The sequence below is a fragment of the Opisthorchis viverrini genome, assembly GCF_000715545.1.
Source record: "Opisthorchis viverrini unplaced genomic scaffold opera_v5_43, whole genome shotgun sequence".
In the NCBI taxonomy this organism is placed as follows: domain Eukaryota; kingdom Metazoa; phylum Platyhelminthes; class Trematoda; order Opisthorchiida; family Opisthorchiidae; genus Opisthorchis; species Opisthorchis viverrini.
This window is the reverse complement of record NW_008751699.1, coordinates 113936-131092: the sequence shown is the minus strand read 5'-3', so window position 1 is coordinate 131092 and position 17157 is coordinate 113936. Positions and strand designations below refer to the sequence as shown.

The window sequence follows — 17157 nt, the reverse complement described above, 5'->3', positions numbered from 1 at the left end:
TATATATATATATATATATATATATATATATATATAATGAAGTGGCAGATCATTCGACCGGACGTTTGAAAAGGCCATTCAAACTATATAACTAACGTTCTACAAGCTCACTGCAGGAATCATACCAGGAAGTCCTCAATAATGTCATGATGAAATACCTCTTCGGGATGACATTTCGATATCCTAACAAGGTATTCCAACGAAGGATTGTATTTTAAAAAGACTACAAAAAACATGGATGCGAGCACAAGATGAAATTTCAGGCTAAGTCGGTTCGGCCTTCCTCAATTCTAGTCCGCTGAAACTTTCAGTAACACCGTTTCCGTGCGATTGACAAATCGATTTTTTGAGAACAGAAATCAATTTAGAAGGCAAGATACTGTTACAGAGGGACTTGAGGAAATATCCGTTAAATCTTTCGTTTATGATAGCCTTAAACCGGATAAAAGCTGGCTCCTGTTTGGGGTGGAGCAACTCCTAATTTGTCGAATTATTTTCTTGGATATTTGGAGTATTCTGTTTGAGAGGTAAATCGAAGATTTTTTCCACCACGTTATCAAACTGTCAGTTTGAAGTTGAGTGTCTATCTGCACATGCGTTGAACTGATGTTCAGGTAAGTAATGACGTCGTTGGAAATTCGGGTGACAAGCCTACCTAAGGAATTCCCAAAGTAGGCAAAAATCTCATTAGTCTGCGTTGGAGTTTCCATAGATCTCTTGGATAATTTCAGGTTCTTCACATCCAAACCGTTTGAATCCGTCAACCTGCTAAAATTGCAAAGGCTAGTTTTTTTATAATCCCACTATAGGTCCTTAACCAAACATGTGCTCACGGAGTCGAGATAACCAAAGTAGTCATCATATATCTTTATGTGCTGAATCCATCTTGACCGTTAACCAGAGGAAGCCTTCTGCCGAGCATGCTCAACTCATCTGCATATTGGTTTCTTGACAGTAAGGGAGATTGAACTAGGGTGATCGGACGATGGATGTGCACCATCTGTCTTTTTAAAAATACCACTATTTTTCGAATTGATTCTTAGAATCAAACATCCAGTGTCGAGCTGGAGAAACTTCGCGCTGAGCATGCCAGATGTCAAGAACAGTTTGACAAGCAAACCAAGCGAATCAACACATTGTCTCAACAGATAGAAAGTCAGTCAGACGAAATTCTGGCCATAAAGTGAGTTTTTTTTAACGGGTAGAATGAACTCGTTTTGGTTTCCACACATTCATTAGTAGGATAGACAGATATGCCCGTTCATTAGCTTTTCGTAGGGCTTGTCATCCTTGTTGGTCTGAAAGTATCGATATTGCAATGTTCCCAAACGTCTTTGTTCTCATCATTGGGCACATACTTGATGGCCTTGTAGGCTTATCTATCTGGTCGATGATGTGTATCGTTTGTGCACTAAAAATTGCCTCCCAATCGTCATACTCAATTTCGCCATTGTCACCATCATTGTCATAATCATTTTTGATAGCAATGTCTCTGTTACTGCTCCACTGGCGTACAATCACGTCGATTTACTTGAGGAAGGCACTGCTGTACAATGAAAATATATAAATTAGGGAGGAAATAGGCCTGGTGCCAGCCTAACACAAACATTAATATATCCACGCATTCAAAATTTATTTAGACGAGCCGGAAATACAAATAAAGTAAGTTTGCCATCATAACTTGCGCGCATCTAGTCGAGCCCGAAAGGAATCTCATGGACTGTATCCTACACGGGGATCATGCTCATGTCATCCACACTTGTCCAACTTCCTTGAGACAAATCATCTGTTGGTCGTGTTATAGTTTGTTCCTGTGAATTTGACATCAAGGAATCCATTCCTCCCGGTCGAAGAGGGCTTTGTGATGCTGGATGCAGTCGTGAATTGAAGTACCGACTACCACCGAATACCCATTTGTCAATCACATCAGTGCACCAGCTTGTACCAGCGATGGTTCTGAGACATTGCCTCCAAAATATCTCAAAATTTCTCGACCCATCGATCGCAATGACCTCACAACCATTGAGCAACACAGCCCGAACTCTAGTCTTATAGCTCAAGACCTGGTCTGATAACCCGTCGGTGTGAGCCTGTCTCACTCGAATATGTGTTCCTTTCGGGTACAGTACTCACATCAACAGAGACTGCCGCGGTGTGTTCGGCTTTTCCTTTAGAGTAGAATTTCTCCAACAAATCACAATAGCGACTATGACCGTAACTATTTCGCAGAAGAGATTATTTTAATTGTCATTTCTAGCCAACTCTTGGGATAAATGAAGCAGAACCTAGAACTGTTAATGCTCGAATCCCGAATTGTTGATCAACCAAACGCAGTCACAGATATCCCACAGAATACGGAGCACCACGCACGCTAGTTTAACAAGGTCAAGCAAAAAGAACCCGGTTGATAAGAACTCCAGGAACATGGTTTGGTAAAATGCCATGCAGAAAAATGCTTCGCCTGGAGCAGCAAAGCAGCGAATAAACATACCAGCATGAATCGACAATCAGACATGAATAAGAGCTAGTCTCACCAGGAACTTGCTAGCCAACGCCATCAGCATATTGATTCAAGTGATGCGCAGCTGAAAGAGATCACCGCAATACGACAGTCAGACGAACAAAGAATTATGCAACCACTTCCAGCGAATAAACTTCCTGACAGCAAGAGATGCGTCACGAGTGCAAGTAGGGAACCATTTAAGTTCTCAGACCGATCTTATTCGCTCACTGTAACAAATAAGAAGTGTACCACCACGGTAGCTCAGTAAATGCCGTGAAGTCCGCGTACAAGTTACGCACTGCCCTTGGGAAATTGTCTGTATGATTCTATCTTCGTCACTACTAGGATGGGTAGAAACCTCGAAAAATGTTATACCTCAGCCGGTGTCGATTCCATTGGTAACTTCTTCCATATCAAGCAGAAGGCACCAGCTAAAGTGCCATTTCTTATCACCTATTGGTGAGAACTGTAAACAATACATTCACCGGTGTAAGAGTGAGGTGATCGTTGAAATACCTTCATGGACTTGAAATGCTCTATGGAATGTCCCGTTGTGCAGACTGCATGCTCCACCATATTAATGACGGCTATTCAAGTAACTGCATCTCTCTTGCGCTGCTGTGTGGCCATAAAATGCTATTGAGAAAGAGTAGTAACAGAGAGAGAGAGAGAGTATGGGAATGCTGTTCAAAAACATTCGGAGGCACTTCGTTCACGCAGCCAGAGATTTCAAGTCAGGTTTAGTAGAACAGCGCCGCTGAATACAATTTATGATCACATTCCAGTGTATCTTATCACCAGTTTGCACAAGTGACGCTTGTGGTTTTTATCCCCATCGATTGGCCAATCAACGCATGCAACTCAATGAAAACGACAGCCCTAGCCGTTGGCCTGAGTGCGCGTAGTTGACAACTGGCCTGATAGTAGTCCATGAACCATTGGTAGTTCATACCGAGTGAGTGAGGTGTACGCTTGGTGGAAAACTCGGATACATCACGGTGGCTCATACGAAACTGCGTCTCTATAGACCACCTTGTCTTTTGAGTTACCATATTCTTGTAGCGTCACGCTAGTTAGTCCATGCTTAGTTATGCCTTCTCTGATTGCTACTCTATAATGCACAGCTCACTTCGGTTGGGAGCATCCGCATTTCCTGCTATTCGTTTTTTCCGGCTCGTCCATACTCATTAAAAAACAAGCGGCAGAATCAAGAATTTCGCTATATTTTTGAACATTCACATTTAATCAGTTCTGATAAGAGCGGAACTCGGATGCAGAGATGGACTTGATCAACCAGCAGCCTGGCATCCCGTTAGGATTTCTAAGCTAAAAGTGATGCGATTTAGTTTGCTCCGAACCTCGCAAATAGCCTAAGGCTTTGGCAGAATTGTTTTCCTGGAACAGTTTGGATGGCTGACCGACGACCAGAAGAACTGGGTCCTCTTCGCCTAATCGTGCTGACTTACAGCTCTGCGCTGCACTGAATACTTGGTGGTTTTCGCTTGGTAGCTCCGGGTATTGTCTGTCTCCTAAAAGGTCTACGTTTCTCAAACACACAAGTACACTTCTGATGGTGGGCGCTCAACCCAATTTTTGCCTTGAATGAGTTCTCATGGAGATGAGACACTGATCCATCGCTGTATTCTGAGGTTGACCAACTAGAGATGTTCGGAAATCCGTTCTGAGTAAGAACACCAGGTACCAATCACAAGGTTAATACTATCGTTCATGCAAGGACATTTATTCGCTGTGTTCGAACTAATGTGCACCTTGCAGATTCAAAACGCTAAGCTGTGTCCAGTGAACTTTTGCAGACCAAACAACATCTCTAATGCGATCGCACCAGCCAGGTAATAATGTAGATCAGACATACCCGAGAGTCTACTGTGTAGCAGTTGCTGTCAACTCATTCCACCAGCTTCGTTTCGTGACTTAATACTCACGCTTTAGAGATCACGAATTGCTACATTTGTCGAGTTCTTATCTTACCGCGCTCCGTGTGTGAACGCTTATTCAAACGGCCTATTGATAAGACGCTGCAGTCAGGATAGGTCGGACGTGTGCACGATACATATAGCATGATGGGTGTGCATTGCAGAGATGGTTGGACATCGATTCCGTCGGATGCGTGAATTCTTGTTAGACCCAAAACGCATTCGAAGAAATATCAACATTCAGAAGGGGCTTTGTGGCTCTGTAGTGATACAATGAATGGAAATACAGAGAAACATAGAACTTTCAGATGGTGTTGAAAATGTGGTCGTCCCCTTGCCGATTGAAGTGAGATAATTCAGTGGTTAAGCGCGAAATTACTGACCGAAATACTTATGGTTCGAACCCAATCCCGGTATCCCGACTGCGCCTGTCTAGGTTTTGGCATCCTGGCAGTACTCCAGACATCGTGCTTTCGGGTTGCATGGCAGCTGGCTTCCAAAAGGGAGCTAAGGCCGAACGACTTTTTGTTATTATATTTCATGCCGATCATGTGGGTTTTTCGGCATCAGCCGTGAGGTCAACGGGGATCGCTGAAACACGATGAGCAGGCATTCAACTGTAGCTAGCTTGTCCACCAGTGGATGGTTTAGTTTCACCTGATTTCCGTTGTTATTGAACCTTCTCTAATTAATGGCGGATCCTCGCTGTTACCGAAATAGACTCGTCTGCATACCAGTTTGGTTTTGGCGAGAGGAGTGGTTCCAGCAACCCTAATGAGCAGTGTATTACATTTATAAAATAAATGTGGCAGCTACAACCACTGTACGACAAGCACGCGGTTCTTACAGCTGGTAATGATGGTGATCTATATGTATCGCACAACTACTTCAGGGCCCCTCGGGGCTGCAAACCAAAAACTACTAATCTGAAACTCCTCGAAAAACGAGACACTTCCCGCGAAAGCTCGCACTAGCGCTTCCCATCGACCGGGACCTAACTCCTTTCGATAGAGGCAACACTGGAAAAATCTAGAGACAATTTAGTCCATGACTGTTTTCGGAAATACTACCGTGGTCTGTCCATAAGGGTGCATGTTTGAAGTGTGACAGTACAATCAACTAGGCACACATCATATTCTGTGAGTAAAAACTTGCGAACAGAATGTGAAATATTTCAGAGTGAACTATTCACAGGAGTTCAAGTATTGTGAACGTACGTAAAGTTTCATAGCAAATAACCCTTTTTTGCTAGAGATGGACTTCGGCGAATCTATCCCACACTACTGAAATGAATCAGCCAAAAAGCCCCAAGCACAACTACTGATCCGAAACAACTTTCGTAATTGGTTTACTTTAATAAATGAATTCTACTGATCGGTTTATTCCTAAGTGACATCGTTCTGTCTCCTTTCAACAGGTTCTATGTTCTCCATTTGATGAATTGCCTTAAGTTATCTTGTTGAAAACTGCAAGTATCAATTCAGTACCATTTTTAACAGAGAGTCACCAAAGACTAACTCAGACAAAGTCATTTGCGCATCTACGACAATGCGTTACCTGAAGACAGCGATTTGTAGTTCCAGATGGCGGTCCCTTTATATATATATATATATATATATATATATATATAATGTGTGGGACCGCTTGTTGGGCAACTTCTTTAAGTTCATGTAAACTATTTATACCTACGCTTCACTTTGTGAAAAGGAGGCAAATATTGCGTTGATGGAATTGACTGCTCCCAAAAACGCGGCTTCCAATCAAGCTCTGGACAAGATGCGTACCGAACGGGACCAACTTCAAATGCAACAAAGACAATTGGTATGTGCACTGTGCCTCCATTATGAGAGCTAGGGGTCACATTGTTTGCTCGTCGAACAGAATACACCCACTGAGTTTTATGTTGTTTGTAGACTTGGGCGAAGAATGGGGCTTCTGTCTAATGGGCATGTCTTAAACCCATTGGAAAGTGTTCTGTCCAAATTGGGTGAACGACATACTGTTGTATCAAGTTGGCACTTGCTGCTGGGGATTTTCTCCGGGTCCCCCCTCTTATCCATCGACCAGTTTTAAGTTGTGTAGGTGAATAAACCACGCAGTAGTTGAGTCTTTTCTGATTCATGTTACCATTAGTCAATACGTGGTACACACTTGCCCAACTCAGAGTTGCGTAAACAGAGAGGTGGCCAACCCTTGACTTGGCAGAGGAGTATGAAGGAGATCACAAGACGCTTGGATGCGGTCGGTGCTATTCGCTTTCCAGGATGGGGACCGCGTGATCCTCACCGTGCCTGGTTGGAGACACTACAAGATATGGCTGCCAACCGATGTCAGTAGCGTTCTTGTTGCCAGTTTCTATCCAGATTGCCTGAGTGGATGTCTGGAGGTGTAGGCACCTCGGAATGATTGTGTTAAGCTAGCACTAAGTCCCTCCCCCATCCACCTTTACCCTTTTCTTTACAATAAGGCTTTCACATAAATCATAGTTGTACGGCAGTGAAGCATCGGTGTTGAACACTGATGTCATGCTGTCGATGATGATGACGACACACTTGTACAGAATTGTTACGTAGCAGAATCGGATGTGGTGTCTCGTGCTCAGAAAAATAAAATTGGCGCGCAAACACTCGCAAGCCTGCTACTAGAAATCGGCCGGCCTAATTATGATGAAATGCGGCGTGAAATACACTGTTGACTCGAAATATCTATTTTTATGTAGCCGCTACAAGCAAACCGAACCAGGTAAATACAAACGAGGACTCCAATCGCATGGGTGCGACATTCCTTAAGAATAATCCTGACGCCTGCAGTTTTTTCCGGCATTCCATCTTATTTTTTCGATTATGTTTGACTGGTTGATGCCTAGATTGTTGGATGTTGTCAATGAGACAATCCATGAAATCGACCTAATTTGCTATATATATAGGGTTGCATCCAGGGCTAACCTAACTGCTGGACTAGTCATTGGCCATAGTGCAAAGTCAAATTCTTACGGTAAGATTTCTTAGCAGAGTTCTACTCTTGCGTTCACAAGGGAGCATGTATGTGTGGAGTATTTGCGTAGAAGAGTTGCCCTTTGCAATCCCAGTCTGCATTACCCTTGTACTATGCCACTGACCTATGTTTATCAACTTGGTTCACAACTGACCAAAAGTACTAGCGATCTGCATTATCCGAATTGGTCGAAGGACGTAGAACAAACACTGCTTCGACATACCGAGGACCGAGGAGGACCGGTTTCCTCCTAAATTGAAGCATCCAACTCCAAGGAACAGGGTTAGATATCCTCCCCAACTACACACCTTTCTCGATATATTTCATTTTGTGGCTCAAAATGACCTGCTTGCAGACCTCCCACATTTTTAAAATGTTATTTCAGGCGAATACGCGGGCTATGTTAGAGGAGGAAAAGAAGTCGAGGAAATGATCCAATCGAGGAACGGCATCTACCGAAACTTTAACCTGAAAAAGAAAACATCCACACAGGATTCAAACTGTCACAACTGAGACGAAATTCGAAATCACAATGCTTACGTTAGTTATATCTCTTATCTTAGATAGCTGGTAGTAGAGTAACAAAATTTCCCCTTCCAGTTTACGGATTTTCCAGGCTTCGTATTTTATATCCCCTGAAAACTCAGCTCTCTCTCTCCCTCTCTTTCTGGACTATGTGAGACAGTTAGTCAGGAGACAACCATTGAACCATTGAACAATTGCGCAATTTCCTGTACATACTTTGGAAGCAAAAAACAGTATATCTTTTATTGTCACTGTTATATTCGTAAGCTGCCTTCAATTCACAGTCAGCTGAAAGTCTATTTTCACTTTATCCCAATTTGGTTTTGTTCCGCAATAAAACACTGTTTTTGATTATATATTTACCATATCATGCGCTTAACACACAATATTACCCAATAGATACTTATGTGACTTTCTTCTGGCTATGTATAATATAATACTCGGTTATATGTCGCGCAGCTTGCTTCCTATCTCCTTACTGGCGCCTTGTGTTGCGCATTAAGTGATTTCCTGGTTGGTTGAGTTGTTGATGTTGTGTGAAAGAAACCCACTTTCGCTCGCCTATCTAATCGAGAGTGTTTCAGCACGAGAATCCAGGTGGATGTTGATAATGTGAACTATGGTGGTTCATGCCGGGTTTTTTTAAGTCCGTTTATGCAGCCAGGACAGCCATTATGGTTCCATATTGATGCTACATCATTGAACCTATCGATCCATACTGACCTATCCAAACTTCGGCAAAGTATTGGCATGTGAGCTGCATTCGGTGGTGATAGTATAATTCGGGAAACAGTATGTTAATTGTGCAAAGCCCTTTCTCGCCCCAACCTGTTCGCCATCTGGGGGAACCACTACGAATTGCGCGCGTTGACGCCCTTCTTGCTACTACTGATGGGGATGAACATGATAGGGAAGTGTATAGGCAGGACGAAGGTGAGACGAGTTTAGAATGTAATGAGACACCAATATGGTCCAATGACATTGCCACTTTACGTAACAGTTTGGTTAGCGTAGTGTCTCGTAAAGTACTAGACTTTATCACCTAACGTTTTGAGTAAACTTTGCTTGCAGCGAGACAATGAAAATCACTTAGACAACGAAACGCGTGACATCTGGTGACCGAACAGTTGCTTATTAAGGTTTTCTTCTACGCTCCACCATCTTTTCGGTGGCAAATGTACCTTTCACAGTTGCCGCAGTTCAACCATGATGTATGCACTGTGGACAAAAGTGAAGACAAAATCGAAGCACAACTTTTATTTAGTGTTGCATGAAAGCGGTACATGTTTACCGCTGCAAAACAGGAATTTTAGTCCTCCATACAAATTGATGATCAAAATGGTCGAGCAGTTAAATATTACCTTGCGAATCTGAATCGAATTGAAATGATCGGAAGCTACAGCGGTGTAAAAATCAACGATGACATGATATTCTGTTGACCATAGCTGAGTAGAATCAAAAATATTATTCATCAACACTGTCACAAAATGGAAGTCAGATATAAGAATTCAAATCGATCTATTATGCCTTCGCACACCCATCGCATGAAATGTACAAACATCTTTTTCAGATAATTTGGTCTATGAGCGATTAGTGAGTTTCAGATATATCTGAATGATCGTCTTGTTCCCCACCGATGCTATCTAATCCAACTTCTTCGTAGTCTTTCTCCAACGCTGCTATATCCTCCCGGGCTTCGCTAAACTCTCCTTCTTCCATTCCTTCACCGACATACCAGTGAACGAAGGCACGCTTGGCGAACATCAAATCGAACTTTTGATCTAACCTCTTCCAAGCTTCCGCAATTGCAGTTGTGTTGCTTAGCATACACAAGGCACGAGGTACTTTTGCCAAGTCCCCTCCAGGTACAACTGATGGTGGTTGTTGGTTCAGACCTACTTTGAAGCCGGTAGGACACCAGTCTACAAAATGAACGGAAGTTCGAGTCTTTATCTTATTAATGGCAGCATTGACTTCCTTGGGAATAACATCTCCGCGGTAGAGTAAGCAACATGCCATATATTTTCCCCGGCGTGGATCACATTTGACCATTTGGTTCGAAGGATCTAGACAAGCACTTGTGATCTCCGCGACTGAGAGCTGTTCGTGTCTCGCCTTTTCAGCAGAGATTACTGGAGCGTAAGCAGTCAAGGGAAAGTGAACCCGTGGATACGGGACTAAGTTGGTCTGAAATTCCGTTAGATCCACGTTTAGGGCACCTTTGAAACGTAAGGATGCGGTAATGGAACTCACAACCTGTCCTATAAGTCTGTTTAGGTTTCTATACGACGGACGCTCGATCGCCAAATTTCTGTTGCATATCTCATAAATGGCTTCATTGTCAACCATAAATGTGCAATCAGAATGCTCCAATGTCGTATGAGTTGTCAGAATGGTATTGTACGGTTCAACGACTGCCGATGAAATATGTGGCGCTGGGTAAACGGCGAATTCCAGTTTCGTCTTTTTACCATATTCGTTCGACAAACGTTCCATCAGCAGCGACGTAAAGCCGGAACCGGTTCCACCACCGAAGGAGTGAAACATTAGAAACCCCTGAAAACCCGAGCACTGATCGGTCATTTTACGGATCCGGTCGAGAACTTTTTCAATCAGGTCCTTACCAATCGTGTAAAATCCACGGGCATAGTTATTTGCCGCATCTTCCTTACCACTAATGATTTGCTCAGGATGAAACAGGTGGCGATAGACACCGGTCCGAATCTCGTCCACCACCGTTGATTCCAAATCGACAAAAATCGCGCGAGGAACGTGTCTTTCGCTACCAACTTCACTGAAGAACGTCGCAAACGAGCTACGATCATCTTCCGGTGAGGATTCCGATATGATTGCGGTGCCATCGGGTTGAATCCCATGCTCCAAACAGTACAGTTCCCAACAGGCGTTTCCAATCTGTGTTCCTGCTTGACCGATGTGGACACTGATGCACTCGCGCTTGAGGAGTATAGATGATTATTCGGAAATACAGATCAACTTACCATTTCACGCTTGCTTGGAACCAATTATAATGATCGGTCGAAGCAGTGCACTTTTTAAACACATCTGTGTAGTCAAATGTGACCAACCACTAGGTCGTACAAAGCGAATGCGTACTGATTGGTCGTTGACCAGTCGGAGCACACCCTGTGTCCACAGTATGCCACTGCATTCTGGTGATAATGCACGAGGCTACCCGTCCATGTTGTGTAGCTCAACACTTTTCTTCCATTGCCAATTCAAAGATCTGATGCGTTAATGGTAGCCCCTTTGGACTTCAAACACCTTGTACTAGCCAGAATGATGCAAGATAAGCAGAACACTGAAAATTTCTCAGTTGATTTAGGCTTTACGAGAAAAATTTGGCATCACAAATCTTCCCCATTGATGAGAATGGGTGTATCGTATCATGACAAACTTCAAGGGCTCTACATCTGGTTGCTAAAAGGTTTTGAATATTTCCACCTGGCATTTATATCCAAAAGACAAGTTGTACTGAATTCCATGTATCTTAAGTACTCTATGCTCGTGCTGAATAAGGAATGCACGCCCTTTGACCACCGTAGTTCGGCCGAGAAATCTCAAAACCTATTGAGCTCACTTCACATCTCGACTGTCTGGACAATTTTCTTATTATATTAGTTTTGTATTCCTTTCATTTGCATACTGTGATTGTTAGTGTGCGGCCATTCGATACCCAGAAATTTGGCATCGTCCTCTTACCCACTTATGTGGCATGCAATGCTCTATTAAGCTTTCCTCGTTTTCGTCCTTTTCGCTCGTTTAAAAACAGCCACATTCAAAGCATTTATACGCCCAATGCAGTGATTCACTGAAATCGTGTCCAGCCTTAACTTCGGTCTCTGAAAATAAAAAAAAACTCATGTGGAAATTTACGAAGGACCATTGAGGCCGGTCCATATTATGGATGAAAGTTGAGAAGTTTTAATCACTTTTCATAAATTGTTTATTTTCTGCATAAATTCTGTCATTTTTTGCACAAAATCTCCATCTAACTGTCGAAAAAAATTAGTTGAAGGTTATGACGTTTTTTAAGGGTTTTGTGATGTGTTTGAAGAATCGGCGACAGAAACCTAAATGTCTTTGGGGTGTGACATTGTCTCCAGGATACTCACCTTCTGGTCAATCGTCAGACGCTCGTTTATTCTGTGCGGTTAAGCTACCCTCCTGACCGGAATTAGGACATTCAAGGACAGGCTAAGCAGCATTGGATGCATTTATGGTCAGCCCTGTTCTGAATCTCCCATCAAACCAGCCTCATTATCGAGGCAAAAGACCTGTTGTAAACACTGTAACCTTTCTAAGTTTTGTATTGAGGAGCCCACTAAGCTGACGGTGTATACATCGGTTGTGCGTACGCACTACTACGCTCCACAATAACTCACTGATGATGTCACCATGATTGGTGATGAAACGTTTGCAATCAAATTGCCCAGCTCAGCGAACAAGCCAACGACTACCAGTTACCACTATAAAAGTGCAAGATTGGCTAGAAAATATATCAACTTAAGCGCTTTTCGGCAATAAATCCGTCAATTTCTTACCAGAATCCCTGGCGTCTGTGATTATTTTCACAGTAAATTCTTACCTACCTTAGTCATCATCATCATTATCATCGACAGCGTGACATCAGTGTTCAACACCGATGCTTCACTGCCGTGGTGGCTTCATTTTATTGAGACGAGCACGAACCATGTTGAACATGTAACAATTCGTTACAACGTATGTACACGCTATCTAGGACAAAAGCCACCGCAAACGCCATCTGCCTTGGGCTTGCCGATAGCCTAAAACTGTGTGGTCAGTTTGGCCTCAGCTGGGTTGTCCTGACCCAGGCAGGATATAGCGTCACCCATCCTTCAATCACGGAATCCAAATCACGTTGACACATTTTGACTGGCTGCTCGAGTGAATGCCACACTCATCACGTGGATTACTTCCTCTCTGAGCTACTTACAATTTGCTAGTAGTGAAATAAAACTCGGGAATTTTCCATTTCTATTTCACTGTCATTGAGGTTGCTCGAAAGCCTAAGGGCGCTGTAAAGCGGTTTCTTCTTTCTTCGAAAGCATCTCACGAAACTCTAAGAGGTTTCGTGCTTGATGGCATCCTATATAAAAATCTGTCTATTGTACTCACCCATGGTTGTGAACAGATAATCAGACGGATAATCTCAAGCGACGTATGTCGAATTGATTGATCTGGTTTATTCACCTAACGAGAGATGTGGCAGCTCGTCGACTTATTTCCAAGAGAGTCCAAGTACATCACTGCTTAGGTTTGACTGAGCAATACGATGCAAGGGTTAATTCAAAAAAGCGAAGATAAACTGCCTTCGATCTAGCTTGCGGTCAGTTGAAGTCATTTTGACTGCCATCCGCTCAGTACCTAGAGAATGAATACACGCTGGTCAGTTTTGCTGGTGTGTGTATACAGTGTCCTCTTGTACTCTACCACGGATGGATTTATGCGCATGTAAGTTTACCCGCGTCTTGTTCGCACGTCAGACGGAAGGAGGATGCAAATATCAAGGGCAAGCGCAAAACAGCCGAGGTGGTATGAGGGATACCGATTTCATTCTTTGGAAAGTAGGCAGTTTCATTGACCACACTAACTGACGCTATAGAGGCGTTGGTTGACAGCGAGGACAAGCATGGGCTATCCCTTACGTAGCACGCAACTATACGGAATGATAGGGTCCGAATAGGATTTCGCTAGTTTTCAGCCGAATTCGCTCCTTAGTAGATGCGTCATGCTTAGAAACTTATCAGTCATCTTACTCATTGGATCATGGGTTAGCGTGCGACAGGGAGTACAGTTTGACCGGGTTCGTGGGCTATACCGGTTTTTAGGAGTACCTTATTGGGACGATCTCTGTGTTTGCGTTTCCTCACATCCCGGATTTGGGGCTAGAAGCCGAAAAACCTTACTGGCATATCTACCAGCACTCTACAGTTCAATGAAAAGTGCAACAAACACTTCGATCGTCCACTGGAGTTGATTTACCCAGTCTGTTATTTCTTTTTTATTAGTGCAAGTTTCGTTTTGATACTATTAGCCTAAATGTCATTCAAATCTAACGTGCGATTGTAAACTAACGATGGTTTCTATATCCGTGTCACGTGCAAAGTGTGAGCTGTAACACTTGTACGAAAAGGGCAAAATATTTCACAATTTGAAGGCATTCTGGTAAAATCAAATGTCTGGTGTCGACCGGGCAATGCCGACATGGAAAGAAAGAATATTTCAAGAACTAATCAGATATCACATGCTATTGAAAACTTGAACCACCATTGTACTCTCATTTGAAAAGTTTAGACATGAGAAATAGAAGGAAGCACTCACTGACTAAATTCGTCCACGTCAGGTTGTTTGGAACAACATAAGATGAGGGATAGGAGACGTGGTGGGACTTCTCGTGAATGATGTAACATGTACCGGTAACAAGCTATTTGCGCACATACTTCCAAGTCATCTGTCAGGGTTTGTTTAAAAGCAAAGCTCATGCTTTCATGCACTCACTTCCTACGCTTCGCAGAATCCTTTCTCAGCAGAAAAGTTATGCGTTAAACTTAATCCGAAAGAGACAGGCAAACAGTGCAGAAAGAATGAGAATTCTTTCATACGACCGCCAAAAAACTCGGTGAAAAAGATCTTGTGGTGCGTTACACCATTTTACTTCCTAGGATCATTCTTTCAAGGTCGCAAATTCTGACAGTAAGTTTACCTACCTTGGATAGAAGAAGTAGTTACATTTCAAAGTGGAAGGTTAACTCTACCTATATTACTCAAAACTCTAATGGAAAGATTTAGCATATCCTCAGAAGTCACCCCTTTCGCCTGATCTGTGTGTGAGATGTAGGACAGACATGGAAGTACGATTTAGTGTACGGACCAACAAGTGCTCCACTAAATTGCTGCTCCTATGTGAAAGTGGCGCGGCACGTTGAAGGCCATTAAAGGATATATTTTCATTGTTTTCACCTGTCTGCATTTTGTCCTTTACCTTTTTGAGTTACAACGCTTCTCAACATTTTGGACAATTGTGCTTTGGACAAAAGTGCTTATGTTTGCGATTTTTTAAACAATAGAGCTTTCAGAAATTGTTTCATCGGAGGACGGAAACCAATTAGAACTGGGCTGATGACGGGAGCGTCAATCGACCTAATTTTTGTACCGCATGCACTGTTTACTTGAAAAATGTGGAAAAAAGCTGTGAGAATTGTGTTTGGTCTGTATCTACCGTGAACGGTCCTTGCAACGAGGTAACATCTTTTCAATGCTGTGATAAATAGCGATGGTACAAAATATGAAATTACGTAGAAATACCGGTAAAAGACTCTTTCAGACGCAAGACCCGCAACATTTGGTCTGAATTCCCTCCACTAGCTGTTAGACGGAACGTTACCTACCAGACACCCACCATAAAGCAACTTGGCATGAAGTGAACCTTGGAGCTCAAAGATTTAGCCGCAACCTCGTTTTGAGCATACTGCTGTGGAGTACACTCTATGCTAATACAGGGAAAATCGTCGAAGTTTCACCTCTTACACCGCTTACACTTGCTTTTGATTTTGAGCATGGGATCGCATGTAGTGTATGGCGAGTATGTCTCAGTTTGTAAACAGTCATCACTCAGATTGTTTGTGGATTAACGTCCACTATGAGGGCCAAATATGGTCGAAAACGTTACATAGGTGCCACAGAATGCTTTGTTGTGCTTACTTTGTCTTCTATGTGTCATCTGAAACAACCCCAAGCAGGTATCTTACTTCTCAAGTGATCTTTCCCAGCTAATAATGGACCAGTGAGCCTAACAGGTTTCTACACTCCCCTCCCCCATGAAAAAATCTGGTTAGTCTTTGAAAGAATACGTCGCTATACCCTTCAGGTTGTGTTTAGGGCGTGAAACATATCATGGTGGAGAACGGTTGAAAGTTTTCCGATTTACCCTCCATAATCGTGTTTCGTACGGTTATTCTTACAGTGCCGAAACACCAAAATTTTGCTATCAGTGTTCCTACAGCAGCAAAATCCCATTGGTTACATGCGATTTGCCCTGTCCATCCTATTATCTGCTAAATCGATGCACAATGAGAGTAAAAAGCAAGAGAAATTCACTATGCCTTGCATGAGATCTAAGCTATTACCGATACTGCGTCTTTATTGTGGAACGGGTGGAAATGCTATTGAAGCGAGAGCGCCACAGCAACTTTGAACCCATAGAAGAAGACGAATATTGTATAGACAGGAATATTAAGTATAACAGGATTGACATCAGTGACGATGATCATATTAGCATCCGAAATAACAAAAAATGCCCGGTTTATTCCATGGTTCTGGTCGATCGCAATCTCTTCATTTGTTTATTCACTTTATTCACTTAGATAAATCCCGCAGACAAGACTGAACACTGAAAACCTGGATATATGTTTTTTCCAAAACTTTTACCTTCAAAGTGAATCTCCAAATCAAGAGAAACATTTAGCAAATATAAGGCTATCGATGAGTGGTGGCACACGAAATATTCATCGCTGAACTAGGCTCACCCAAAAATTTCACACAGTCTTATTGTGTGATTCCAAAGCTGCTCCAGCTCTGAAAACATTCACCCAAAAATCTTCAAAGACGATCATTTTGCTCATGATCTCTCACCATACCTGCTGTCCTCCATACGAGCTTGTAGTGTCTGTAATCCGTTGTCACATTTACCATTCTTCCTGAACTTAAACCACACTTTGTAACTGTCGTTCACATTGTATCATGACGTTTGTTTTAATGTTACGAATACACAATTTTCCGGCGCGACCTGCTGACTTCTTGCTGGACGACTGTATTTACGCCCGTTGAACTGCTTGTTGACCGTTGAACCGGTGGGACTAAATCTCTGTGTTTGTGTCAACTGTTGAACGTCACAATAAATCCCTGTGACAATTTTTTAGCCGTGAATAATTTTCCTACCGTGGAATATATCACTCACACGGAACCATCCGCAGGAAATCTCGACGGGTGAATATTTTCCTTTCACAGCCAGTTACTGCATTTGGATCGGTGTAGTGGACTATTGGACCTACGCATTCTTCAGTTCCCATTTGACTACTCATTCCTTTCCTATTGTGATTTTGTGATTTTTTATTGGTTACTTTTGCTTGTTAATTTATCCGAACACGCTGATTAGGTCCT

General features: G+C 42.7%; 2 protein-coding genes across 2 annotated transcripts in view; one reads left to right on the top strand and one right to left on the bottom strand.

Moving 5' to 3' along the window:
• The window catches only part of T265_13171 (hypothetical protein), a gene marked incomplete at both ends in the record, with an annotated part of 19870 nt that extends 13612 nt beyond the window's left edge, over positions 1 to 6258 (top strand). Inside the window, 3 exon segments of the mRNA XM_009167592.1 lie at positions 1044 to 1183; positions 4874 to 4964; positions 6145 to 6258. Of these exon segments, the coding sequence (XP_009165856.1) occupies positions 1044 to 1183; positions 4874 to 4964; positions 6145 to 6258 (345 nt within the window).
• Positions 6259 to 9546: 3288 nt separating this feature from the next.
• T265_03132 (hypothetical protein) lies at positions 9547 to 16689 on the bottom strand (the record flags this gene model as incomplete). Its single annotated transcript, XM_009167545.1, has 2 exons — positions 9547 to 10911; positions 16630 to 16689. The coding sequence occupies 2 exons, from the start codon at positions 16687 to 16689 to the stop codon at positions 9547 to 9549; spliced, it is 1425 nt and encodes a 474-aa protein (XP_009165809.1).
• Between the last annotated feature and the right edge of the window lie 468 nt (positions 16690 to 17157).